Source organism: Siphateles boraxobius, unplaced genomic scaffold (assembly GCF_051911475.1).
Source record: "Siphateles boraxobius isolate OS27281-9 unplaced genomic scaffold, OSU_SipBor_1 74, whole genome shotgun sequence".
Classification (NCBI taxonomy): Eukaryota; Metazoa; Chordata; class Actinopteri; order Cypriniformes; family Leuciscidae; genus Siphateles; species Siphateles boraxobius.
In genome coordinates, this window is record NW_027509202.1 from 1150458 (window position 1) to 1165000 (window position 14543).

A 14543-nucleotide genomic window follows, 5' to 3' on the forward strand; every position below is an offset into this window, starting at 1 on the left:
TTGTTACGACTGACCCAGGATATGGGCTACACAAAAACTACCCAAACACTGGGATGTTACGTCTGACCCAGGATATGGGCTAGACAAAAACTACCCAAACACTGGGACGTTACGTCTGACCCAGGATATGAGCTACACAAAAACTACCCAAACACTGGGACGTTACGTCTGACCCAGGATATGGGCTAGACAAAAACTACCCACACACTGGGTTGTTACGTCTGACCCAGGATATGGGCTACACAAAAAACTACCCAAACACTGGGTTGTTACGTCTGACCCAGGATCTGGGTTACACAAAAACTACCCAAAAACTGGGATGTTACGTCTGACCCAGGATATGTGTTACACAAAAACTACCCAAACACTGGGTTGTTACGTCTGATCCAGGATCTGGGTTGCACAAAAACTACCCAAACACTGGGTTGTTACGTCTGACCCAGGTTCTGTGTTACACAAAAACTACCCAAACACTGGGTTGTTACGTCTGATCCAGGATCTGGGTTACACAAAAACTACCCAAACACTGGGTTGTTACGTCTGACCCAGGTTCTCTGTTACACAAAAACTACCCAAACACTGGGTTGTTACGTCTGACCCAGGATATGGGCTACACAAAAACTACCCAAACACTGGGACGTTACGTCTGACCCAGGATCTGTGTTACACAAAAATTACCCAAACACTGGGTTGTTACGTCTGACCCAAGATATGTGTTACACAAAACTACCCAAACACTGGGTTGTTACGTCTGACCCAGGATATGTGTTACACAAATACTACCCAAACACTGGGTTGTTACGTCTGACCCAGGATATGGGCTACACAAAAACTACCCAAACACTGGGACGTTACGTCTGACCCAGGATATGTGTTACACAAAAACTACCCAAACACTGGGTTGTTACGTCTGACCCAGGATATGTGTTACACAAAAACTACCCAAACACTGGGTTGTTACGTCTGACCCAGGATATGTGTTACACAAAAACTACCCAAACACTGGGATGTTACGTCTGACCCAGGATATGGGCTACACAAAAAACTACCCAAACACAGGGACGTTACGTCTGACCCAGGATATGGGCTAGACAAAAACTACTTTTTAGAGTGCAGTAAGAGTGAATAAGTAAATGGATTTCCTTTGTAAAATGAAGCGTTTGTGCATTTTGACGAAGCGCTTATCTGAAGAAATACTTCAGATGAATAAATACGTGTGAAAAAGACTAGAACGTAATGAATCTTTAATAAACCGCGTCTGCTTTCTGAATGAAGGATCCGTGAGATGTTCAACTTCATCGATCGTCACGGAAACTGTGTTTACTTGCAGAGGGGAAATGAGACGGACTGATGTCAGAGGAGGAGTGACACACACTAACTTATTTCTGTCATTTCTAATGTTGTTTTAACGAGCCACTGACCTTTCCAGCGCGGATCAGACAGGCTGTCCGGGAACATCAAGTGTGTGTCGTGTGTGTGTGTGTGTGTGCGGTGTGTGTGAGTTTGAGCTGTTTTCTGTGTATTATTGCACAACACATCCATTTCTGATGTAGAACACACTTATTTCTGAATATCTTTTATGCCACTGACTAATACATATACACACTACCATTCAGAATAATAAGCATTCTTAGGACTCAACAAGGCTGATCAAAAATACTGTAAAATAGTTTTTCCAATGTAAATCATCTGTTTTCTATGTGAATATATAGTAAAGTGTAATTTATTCCTGTGATCAAAGCTGAATTTTCAGCATCATTACTCCAGTCTTCAGTGTCACATGATCCTTCAGAAATCACTATAATATGATGATTTCATGCTCAAGAAACATTTATGATTATTATTCATAAGTTCATATTTTTTGTGGAAACTGTTTTTTTTTCTTTCTTTCAGGATTCTTTGATGTTATTTAAAGCAGTAATATTTTGTTATTTTATAAATGTCTTTACTGTTATCAAATTAATAAGTTCTAGCAGAATCACAATTTCCACAAAATTTTAAGCAGCGCATGACCTTTGACCTTAGGATTAGATATGATGATTCTGTGCATTAACATGAGTAACACTAATAAAATATAATTTATTTTATTATCATCATAATGAAAGTCGTCACCTTTATTTATATAGCGCTTTTTACAATATAGATCGTTTCAAAGCAGAATTACATTGATAATAATCCTTTATTTATCATGTTGATGATTAAATAAGACTTAACTGTGGATTATTTGTACTTTTATACATTTATTCATCACCCTGCAGAACTACTTAAATAACTTATTTTTTTTACGCTACACTACATTACATTATATTACATTAAATATTAAAATATATATTTTTAATTAAATTACCACAACCTTAAATCTAAATAAAATAAATTTAAAATAAATAATAACTGAAATAAATTACATATTTAAATAAATTATAACCTATAATCTCAATTAAAATGAATTAATTTAGATTAAATATTTAAATAAATTACAAATATAAATGTAATAATAAATTATAACCTAAAATCTAAATTAAAATAAAATTAATTTAAATTATTAAAAATAAAATAATAAATTATAACCTAAAATGAATTTAACATTTAAATAAACATATAACTTAAAATCTAAATATATTTTTTAAATTAAATATTTAAATAAATTATAACCTAATATCTCAATTAAAATTAAATTAATTTAAAAGTACATAATAACTTATAACCTAAAATCTAAATTAAATTATTTTGAATTAAATTAATCTAAAAGTACATAATAAATCATAACCTTATATCTAAATTAAATAATTAATTTAACATTTAAATAAACGTATAACTTAAAATCTAAATACGTTTTTTAAATTAAATATTTAAATAAATGATAACCTAATATCTAAATTAAAATTAATTAAAATTAAATTAATTTAAATGTACATAATAAATGATTACCTAAAATCTAAATTAATAATAAATTATATATTTAAATAAATGATAGCTATAATCTAAATTAAATTAATTTTAATCAAATGAAAAATTAAGCAATGAATTAAATATTTCAAAAAATTAAAGCCTACAATCTAGATTGCAAAAAAAAAAAAAAAAAAAATACATAATCTAAAATCTTGATGTTGATCAGAATAAATAGTGCGTTTGCGCTGTTTTGTGGTGAGGCTGAGACTGATGTTCTAGTCATGAGTAACTCGTTCTGCCCTGAAAATGAAATCCAGGTGTTCCTTGTCAACCGCAATTAATTATCGTCTGACTCGCGTCTGTTTAAAACTTTACTGTGTTCCTGAAATATAATTGTAACACATAAAAATATTAGTAAATACTCTGTAACTGCCCGGTTGGCTTAACCAGTGGTTTTGCATGAAATATGATGAATAATTCAACCCAAAATCATTTGCCCTCATTTTGCTGGAATATTTCTTTTTGCGTTCTAAAACATTTAAAGGAAGAACGTTTATGATACTTGTTTATGTTTTCAGAGCTGTTTGAATCATCATTTATTTTCCACACTTGGAAAACATCTTCACCGAAGAATTAAAGTCAAAGAGGTTTGAGTAAACACTCTAAAAAATGCTGGGTTGTTTTAAACCAAATTTGGGTCAAATATGGACGAACCCAGCCATTGGGTTACTTTTGTAATATTACATTTTTAACCCAATGTTTGAGTTTGTCCATATTCGGCCCAAAATTGTGTTAAAACAGCCCAGCATTTTTTAGAGTGATGACAGAAATTACATTTGTGGGTGAGATAAATTGAGTTAAGTAGCTTATTAAAATGGGTTTGCTGGTGATTTAGTATACACTCTAAAATGCTGGGTTGTTTTAACCCAATTTTGGGTCAAATATGGATAAACCCAAATGTTGGGTTGAAAATGAAATGTTAAAATTTAACCCAACGCCTGGGTTTTTCCATATTTGACCCAAAGTTCGGTTAAAACAACCCAGCATTTTTTTGTGTGTAATGATAAGCGAAGCAGACACAAAGGTTATGAAGTGGATTTTGATGCCGTGTTGTTTGTACATTTATCACATTAACATTAGTGTCACTCTAAAAAATGCTGGGTTGTTTTAACCCAAATTTGGGTCAAATATGGACAAACCCAACTATTAGGTTAAAAAATGTATTAAAAAATTTAACCCAACGGCTAGGTTTGTCCATATTTGACCTAAGTTTGTGTTGAAACAACCCAGCATTTTTTAGAGTGTGAGATATGATATCATAAGAGGAACATTTGATTCGGTTTGGGTTCAATTCTCAAGACTAAATATTAAAGTGTCTTCAGAGTGGCTATAAAATCTTGATATGCATTAAAATCTATATTTTGAATGTTTTTCTTCAGTCATCTGTATGTAGTTTCACAACAGTGCAACTCTTTTGGCGTGTTCTGAATAAATCGTGGCGTTAAAAGACCGTCGGCTCCCAATTACACGCCTGATCAAAATGCTCAGCGGTCGACTCTGTTTTAATGGCTAATGTTTATTCAAAACGCTTTTATTCTGCTTTACTAAATATATATATTTTTTTAAATATCTGTCCAAAAACATTAACATGATCAGAACATGTTCAAGGTCAGTGGCTCTCTCCTGCGCTGGAGAGAAGCGCTGAATACTGAGTTTCTTAATTAGCGCAGGGGTGTTAATTGATAAATATTCCCCGCGGCACCATTAAGAGGGAGTGTGTGTGTGTGTGTGTGTTTGCACGTTTGCACTCGCGTGACACGAGGATAATGAGACACACTGACCTCTACTTCACACTCACACACTGAAATGCGTCTCATCGTTGTGTGTGTGTATCAGTGCAGTCGGTCCTGAACACACCAGTCGATATAAAACACGCATGGCAACCGTTTAATGTCACACATGTTTAGTGTTGCTAATTATAATATACTTTAACTAGAAATCAATGCTTGTCAGTACAATAAAAACTCTTGTTTTGCATTTTAACAAATGTTTTATTTGTATGGTTTAGTGCATTTCTGTAACTTTGAGCTCATATATAAATGCACTCCTAAGAGTGAAGAAATATTGATTACATCATATTGCTCTCAAGGCGTATCGTCCAATCAGATTCTCTGTAGAATGAGATTGTTCCTCTTATTAATACCAGCAGATCTAAGACTAGAAGCAGCAAGTAGAAAATAGTAGAAAGTGCTGTCACATCGATTAACCGTGATTAATCACATCTATTTTTAGTTTATAGCCTATCGTTTGATCTCAGCAGTCAGTGATCATGTGACCTCAGCAGCGGTGATCATGTGACCTCAGCAGTCAGTGATCATGTGACCTCAGCAGTCAGGGATCATGTGACCTCAGCAGTCAGTGACCTCAGCAGTCAGTGATCATGTGACCTCAGCAGTCAGTGATCATGTGATCTCAGCAGTCAGAGATCCTATGACCTCAGCAGTGGTGATCATGTGACCTCAGTAGTCAGTGATCATGTGACCTCAGCAGTCTTGATCATGTGACCCCAGCAATCAGTGATCATGTGATCTCAGCAATCAGTGATCATGTGACCTCAGCAGTCAGTGATCATGTGACCCCAGCAGTCAGTGATCATGTGATCTCAGCAGTCATTGATCATGTGATCTCAGCAGTCATTGATCATGTGACCTCAGCAGTCAGTGATCATGTGACCTCAGCAGTGGTGATCATGTGACCTCAGCAGTGGTGATCATGTGACCTCAGTAGTGGTGATCATGTGACCTCAGTAGTGGTGATCATGTGACCTCAGCAGTCTTGATCATGTGACCCCAGCAATCAGTGATCATGTGATCTCAGCAAACAGTGATCATGTGACCTCAGCAGTCAGTGATCATGTGACCCCAGCAGTCAGTGATCATGTGATCTCAGCAGTGGTGATCATGTGATCTCAGCAGTCATTGATCATGTGACCACAGCAGTGGTGATTGTGACCTCAGCAGTCAGTGATCATGTGACCTCAGCAGTCACTGATCATGTGACCTCAGCAGTCGGTGATCATGTGACCTCAGCAGTCGGTGATCATGTGACCTCAGGAGTCAGTGATCATGTGATCTCAGCAGTCAGTGATCATGTGATCTCAGCAGTCAGTGATCATTTGACCTCAGCAGTCAGTGATCATGTGACCTCAGCAGTCAGTGATCATTTGACCTCAGCATTCACTGATCATGTGACCTCAGCAGTGGTGATCATGTGACCTCAGCAGTCAGTGATCATACGACCTCAGCAGTCAGTGATCATGTGACCTCAGCAGTGGTGATCATGTGACCTCAGCAGTCAGTGATCATGTGACCTCAGCAGTCAGTGATCATACGACCTCAGCAGTCAGTGATCATGTGACCTCAGCAGTCAGTGATCATGTGACCTCAGCAGTCAGTGATCATTTGACCTCAGCAGTCTGTGATCATGTGACCTCAGCAGTGGTGATCATGTGACCTCAGCAGTCAGTGATCATACGACCTCAGCAGTCAGTGATCATACGACCTCAGCAGTCAGTGATCATGTGACCTCAGCAGTCAGTGATCATGTGTCCTCAGCAGTGGTGATCATGTGACCTCAGCAGTCAGTGATCATGTGACCTCAGTTTCAGGAGGTGTTTGAGTTGTAATGAGACACACATGGACCTGTTTAACTGGAGCGGGTCATTATAGGTTTCTCTGACTCTCCTCATCAGTCTTGTAAACGACACTGGCTTGTTCCGCATCTAAAGACCTGCATCTCTCAAACACAATTACCCTGATGGATGACCGCCCCGCTGACCCACACACACACACTCACCTCGATCCATCTCAGTGATGAAGCACGGCGAATTACACACGACCGTCTTTATTTGTTTCCACCTCCCACAATGCCTCTCTTCACGGTGGGCGGCAAACAGAAGATTTGAGCTGAAAGTGGAGGATCAGCACTTTTGACACGCTTTATAGACTCACATCTGCAGGAGTAAATTGGCTGTTAGAACGGCCTCTTGTTACGGGCCAGAATAAAGTAATGAGAATGAATCGGTCCCGTCGCCCGGTTCTGAAATCCATTCCTCTCGGACAGGAAGACGCATCGCCACAGGAACCGTTACGAGTCTCGACGTCTCGATGTCTCTCACGTATGAGCGTGACAGATGAGCGTCACCGTCTGCTAGATGAGGATCTGTACTCCACACGACACGTTCACTGCTCTTCTGCGCTCACTCATCCGACTCGACACGACAAACCACAGAAGCCTTTCATTCCCAATGGAGAGCTGTACGGGGAATTATGATCATATTACATTACATATATGCTGCACGAAATTGAAGAAAAGTGCGATATGCAATAACTCATTAAATAATGCGATATTCGATACGATAATGCTTAAAGTGTGTAAAGTAAACTTAAATTATCTTTAAAATATCTTTAAAATTATATAACCTACATAGTGTTTCACATTCTTTTTGTGACAAGAAAACATCCGTACAGCTTCTGAAAGTGAAGTTTTACTGTCGCATAAGAAGTGTTATTTAACATCAGTGTAAACCTCGGGTTTCAGCTTATCCTACATTAGGATTATTAAACAACAGAAACTGAATAATCAAATGTACAAACACTGCTTAGTTTTCACTGTATGAATTAAATACATCCTGATTCTTATTAAAGCTACAAAAGTGATTCAGCCACGAGCAGTGAGTGATTTTCTGTCTTTTGTTCATGACTCCAGTTATTGCAAGCCGTTGTGATATGCGTATCACGATATATACATTTGCGATATTTCGATAATTTCGATATATTGTGCAGCCCTACATTACATTTATTCATTTAGCAGATGCTTATATCCAAAGCGACTTACAAATGAGAACAATAGAAGCAGTGAAACTAACAGTCAGACAACAATATGCAAGTGCTGTGACCCTCCTCAGTTTAATCTAACTATTTTTTTAATTTATATTTTTTAAATAATAAAAAACAGAATAGAAGAGAAATTGTTAGTATTACTGGATCAAGTGCTGCCGAAAAAGATGCGTCTTCAGCAGTTTCTGGAAAGTGGCTACGGATCATATGCGTATGCGGAAAATTGAGAATTATTAATACTTACAAAAAAAAAAAAAACTTGTTGCGAAATACTTTAAATACTTAAAAAAAATGCATGGTTATGTATAAATAAATAAAAAATGATGTATTATATATATATATTATTGTTTTTGCTGACATCTCTGTATGATTTGAGAGTTATATCATACAGACTGCGAGAGTCGCGTATAATCGTGTTGAAAAGTCGCGTTCGACTGCCACTAGGGGGCGATGCACCACAATCATATGCGAGTGTCGTGTGCCGTGGAAAGTAGAGAAGAAAGCAGGTGTTGTCACCAAGCGGGTAATCCATCAGCCGGAAACTGAAGCCTCGCGGGCGCCGCCATTGTAGCAGAGCTTCACCTGCTGTTAGCATTGCATTGACTCCCATTCATTTTGGCGTCACTTTGACAGCGAATAATTTTACATCTGAGGCGTCCAAAGACTTCATTTGTCCATTATTTATTTCTAAAGAAACACGACAATGTATAAAAGGCTCCATTACTTTGTATCTTACGTTATAACACGTTTTTGTAAAAATAGGGTAACGATTGCGTCATAACCACGCGACTTTCTGTCGCACAGTAGAGAAATTACCGTATACACAGGAGGAGAAGCTCGCAGGCAAACTTTTACTGTCTATGAGGCAATCGGGGGACATAGAGGCATAAAGGGAGAAGCCCATAGATAGAGAGTCCATAAAAGCAACAGGACAAAATATTTCAACAACGTGTTTGAGGAATTAGGTGATTCAGATTTGTCTTGGCACAGCTACTAGAAGATTTACAACTGTCAGACTGTCGTCAAGCTCAGTTTGATCCTGCGCAGTCGCTCAGCCATCAGGAAGCGAGTGCTATAATCGGGCTTCAGTCTTCTCCGTTGAAATCAATGGGGTCGCTGTGTCCATTTCTTTTACTGTCTATGGTTGTCTCTCGCTCTTTATTTCTCTTCTTTTGTAAGTCTCGAGTAAGAGTCACAAATCCTGCACGAAATGTCACCGCAAAATCAAAAGAAACGTGTTGCATGAAGAAAATGAAGCCGATGTTTACGATCTTTGATCGTTTAGGTCTTATTTTCATGACAATTAAATGCATTTCTCTCTAATTCTCATTGAATGTCGTTAATACAATGCATCATTCATTTGTATGTTTGTTCATTCAATCATTCATTTTTATTCATTTATTTATTAATTTGGACTCGCTCATTCATTAATTTATTCATTAATTTTGTATTCATTTATTCATACAACCTTTTATTTTCATGACAATTAAGCACATTTACCTTTAAATCTCATTATTGTAATGGAAAATTGACTTGTTTTTTTTTAGTCATTTATTTGTTTGTTTATATTAATGTATACAACATAGTGTTTATTTATTTATGCTGATTTAAATAAACAAATAATGAAAATTGTACAACAATATATTATTAGAAACAAACAAAGTCAATAATGTGTCCTGGTAATAACGCACACTAAGACTTCTTGATTTTTTTTATTTTTTTGTGTGTAAAATATGACTTGGACATCATTTAGGAATTTTGATTACATGGAAATAAAAGTGCAGGAATTAAGCGTTATGAATTATTGCTCTGGCCGCTCCACATGCTGAATATTGGCTGGCGTTTATTCACGTCTCGGTTTCAAAACTCAATTCATGTTCCAAAACATTAAAACCAGGAGTCGTGCAGAAAGTGTCTCTGAATCCACATTTCTGACGCACCAGAGATAAAGCACTGTCAAACTCACTCATTCATTCATATTTATTTATTCATTCATTCATTCAATTCCTGAAATAAAGAAAGAAAGAATGAATGAATGAAAGAAAGAAATAATGAATGAAAGAAATAATGAATGAAAGAAAGAATGAATGAATGAAAGAATGAATGTTTCCAGAAGATGTTTCCACAGTCCAGCTTAAGTAAGTTCAGCGATGGTTCACTTTTTTATTAATTTAGTTCATATATATATATATATATATATATACAGCCGCTCTGGAGTAAACCGTGATGTCATCATACAGCTCAGTTCAGTTCTAATACAGTATTATGGTGTCAATGCAGGAGATCAATATTATTATTGAGTATTAAATTAAATGTTAAATGTTAGTCGTGATGGATTAATGTCCTGCCAGAGGTCAGCGAGAGGTCAGAGACAGAAACCCTGATATCAGTCTCGGAGCTCACGGCCTGAGAACGACACTGTGTGTTTCAGATAAATGAGTGTAATTCCTCACCCAGAGTTCTCCGTGTGTGTGTGTGTGTGTGTGTGTGTGTGTGTGAGTCTGGGAGTGTAAGGAAGAGTGTGTGTGTGTGTGTGTGTGTGTGTGTGTGAGTGTGAGTGTAAGTGTAAGTGAGAGGGGGAGTGAGTCAGGGAGTGTAAGTGAGAGAGTGTGTGTGTGTGTGTGTGTGTGTGTGTGTGTGTGAGTGTAAGTGTAAGTGAGAGGGGGAGTGAGTCAGGGAGTGTAAGTGAGAGAGTGTGTGTGTGTGTGTGTGTGAGTGTGAGTGTTAGTGAGAGGGGGAGTGAGTCAAAGAGTGTAAGTGAGAGTGTGTGTGTGAGAGTGAGTGAGTCTGGGAGTCTGGGAGTGTAAGTAAGAGTGTGTGTGTGTGTGTGTGTGAGAGTGAGTGAGTCTGGGAGTGTAAGTAAGAGTGTGTGTGTGTGTGAGTGTGAGTGTAAGTGTAAGTGAGAGGGGGAGTGAGTCAGGGAGTGTAAGTGAGAGAGTGTGTGTGTGTGTGTGTGTGTGTGAGTCTGGGAGTGTAAGTAAGAGTGTGTGTGTGTGTGAGTGTGAGTGTAAGTGTAAGTGAGAGGGGGAGTGAGTCAGGGAGTGTAAGTGAGAGAGTGTGTGTGTGCGTGTGTGTGTGTGTGTGTGTGTGTGTGTGTGTGTGTGAGTGTAAGTGTAAGTGAGAGGGGGAGTGAGTCAGGGAGTGTAAGTGAGAGAGTGTGTGTGTGTGTGTGTGTGAGTGTGAGTGTTAGTGAGAGGGGGAGTGAGTCAAAGAGTGTAAGTGAGAGTGTGTGTGTGAGAGTGAGTGAGTCTGGGAGTGTAAGTAAGAGTGTGTGTGTGTGTGTGAGAGTGAGTGAGTCTGGGAGTCTGGGAGTGTAAGTAAGAGTGTGTGTGTGTGTGTGTGTGAGAGTGAGTGAGTCTGGGAGTGTAAGTAAGAGTGTGTGTGTGTGTGTGTGAGAGTGAGAGTGAGTGAGTCTGGGAGTCTGGGAGTGTAAGTAAGAGTGTGTGTGTGTGTGAGAGTGAGTGAGTCTGGGAGTGTAAGTAAGAGTGTGTGTGTGTGTGTGTCTCCATCTTACACGGATTCGCCCGATGACCTTTAACACAGACGTTAGTAAAACCCACATGATATACGTGCCGAAAGAATTTTGTTTGTCACATCACTCGTGTGTCTCAGAGGCGCTTTAATAACCCAGGGAAGCTTTGCCAGAATAATCATTTTTAAGTACCATGATAAATGTTATGGGCGGCGGCTGACCTCTGACCTCTGACCCCTGACCCGGGACGGGGACTGAGAGGCCGGCCCGCTGAAGTGATGCTACACTTATTACATTTATTCAGCCTTTAGATTTGATTTGCTTCCGATTGTTGATTTGATTGTTGGGTGAATTTGATTTCATGCGTCTTGCTTTTGCATAAGGTCAAAGGTCAAAGTGAGTAAACAAACTTCATTTGGATGCGAGATTGAAAGAAAAGTTGTTATATCGGTTTAATAATTCTGTGCAATGTTGCAAATATATTATAATATAATATATTATTGCACTATTATGTTATTGAACATATACAGTGTGTGTATATATATATATTATGTAATTGCAATATTACAAATATTATAATATTGCAATTATAATATAAATATTGTAATATTGTCAGAATTTATTTTTGCATTTGCCTGGTGATTATTTATTTTGTGCTTAACTTTTCCCGTGTGTGTTCCAGGTGACGGACAGATCCGTGCAGGCGTTTGCGGAGAACTGTCCCGAGCTGCAGTTCGTGGGGTTTATGGGATGTTCGGTGACGTCACAGGGAGTCATTCACCTCACCAGGGTAAGAGGACAGGAGTGCTCAATTATTCATCTCAATTATTATATTATATTATATTATATTATATTATATTATATTATATTATATTATATTATATTATATTATATTATATTATATTATATCATAATATCCTAATACATTATTAAATATTTATTAAACGATATATTATTAAATATATATTTAATAATATATTAACTCTCTCTCTCTCTCTATATATATATATATATATATTCTGTAATTGCAATATTGTAAATATTATAAAATTGCAATTATAATATAAATATTGTAAACTTATAGTCCATTAATGCTTCAAAAGTTGATGTATAGGTTTAATTATTCATCTCAATTATTATATTATATTATAATTCAAATATCTTAATACATTATTAAATATTTATTAGACAATATATTATTAAATATATATTTATATAATATAGTAGCTCTCTCTATATTTATATATATATTAGAGAGAGATTTAATTAATATATACATATATATATATATATAGAGAGAGAGAGAGAGAGAGAGAGAGAGAATTTATATATATATATATACACACACACACACACACACACACACACACACACACACACACACACACACACACACACACACACACACACACACACACACACACACACACACACACACATATATATACGTATATATATATATTCTGTAATTGCAATATTGTAAATATTATAAAATTGCAATTATAATATAAATATTGTAAACTTAAAGTCCATTAATGCTTCAAAAGTTGATGTATAGGTTTAATTATTCATCTCATAAGTTATATTATATCATATTATTAATAAATAAATATTATAATATTGCAATTTATATTATAGTATATAATATTATTGTAAAAATATTGTATTGTATTATAACTTAATTAATAGTACTTAATTAATTTTCTTAATCTGATTGTCATCAGTGCACTTTATCATTACTTTATTTATTAAAAAATAAGTGTTGAATCTCCGGTTTGAAGCGACTCTGACTGATGTTGCACATTCAAACTTCACAAAGACAAGTTATTTTTATTTTGCCTTCACTTTTAAATCTCATTAATGTGTAATGAGGTGAATCGTAAAATGTTGCAGATCCAACACACCCTGCTGTTTGCACATTAGCATGCTAATGAGAGAGTTATCTTCAACACACCGGCACAGTAAAACAGCGGCTGTAATTGCCTGCATGCAAATTATTAGGTAATGATATTTTTTTGTGACCCTATTTTTCCTTGCATGATTACTGGCGACTTTTGCAGAAACAACTAGGACTTCAGGAGCCTAAAATGGTCAAATCAGATCTGAGAATCTTCTGTCAAATGATTTGATCTTAGTTCAGTTCGGTGTAGTGAATCGGTTTGTTTCAGGTTGTTAAAAGTGCTATTTGTCATTTAATTCGTGTTATTTAGGAACATGTGAATCAGTGTTTTACTTCCAAACTAAGTTCTCTAGATGTGTTTAGAAATAAATACTAATATACAAATACTATATATATATATATAACAATTCTGATCATTTAAAAGATTCAGTTCAAAAGAATCATTTGCTTTAATGAATTGGATTCATTTAGGTTTAGTATAATGATTTAAAAGATTCAGTTCAAAAGAATCGTTTGTTTTAAATTATTAATTTGAACTGAATCTTTCGAATGATCTGAATAAATTTGATTAATTTGTTAATCAGCAGATCTGAATACCAAAAATATTCAGTTAAACAGAATTCATTTGTTTTTGCAGAACTTAAATGAACACAATACATTAAAAACAAATGATTCTTTTGAACTGAATCTTTTATACATGATTTAATCCAATACTCTTAATATTTCTGCAGTGCATATACTTTGTGTTGTTTATGAACACGTGACTCACAGTTTTACACCCATACTGTGTTCAGCTGAATACTGCACGGTATTTAATATAATTACATTTTTAATATCTTTATTGATTTAAAATGTCACAGCTCTTGATCGTTTTCTTAAATGAATCAAGAAAAATTAGTCAATTTTTATTGTGCGTGTAACTTCGGTTTCAAAATGGAAGGTCAGTTTGAGTGCAGTGCATTATGGGATACAGTGTAGTGCACAGTATGCCTTTTTGTGTAAATAATATTATTTAATTGTACTGTTATATATAAACTATAAAAGTATTTATTAATATTTTTGAAATGGCATCTATATATTTTCAAAATATTATATATATATACAATTATATACACTATATTAATATTTTCGATATATTCTATATACAACATATTTCTATTTAGCATTATTTTTTTTGTTTTAGTTTAAATAATTTTAGTACTTCAACTTTTTTTATACAATTTTCATTTAAGTTTTTCAAGTTTATTTTTTACATTTTAACGTAAACATTTTAAATAATTTTAGTTTAAGTTAACAGTAACATTCAGGTATTCCATGCATGCAAAAAATGTGCAAACTATGTCAAGTACACATTCGAAGGAGTCATTTTTTTTGCTGTGATAAA

General features: G+C 35.6%; 1 protein-coding gene across 1 annotated transcript in view; it reads left to right on the forward strand.

Annotated features, from left to right (window-relative positions):
* The window catches only part of fbxl17 (F-box and leucine-rich repeat protein 17), a 277816-nt gene that overhangs the window by 89419 nt on the left and 173854 nt on the right, over nt 1-14543 (forward strand). The window contains exon 6 of the mRNA XM_077217569.1: nt 11942-12049. Within this exon, the coding sequence (XP_077073684.1) occupies nt 11942-12049 (108 nt within the window). The remainder of the gene's footprint in view (nt 1-11941; nt 12050-14543) is intronic.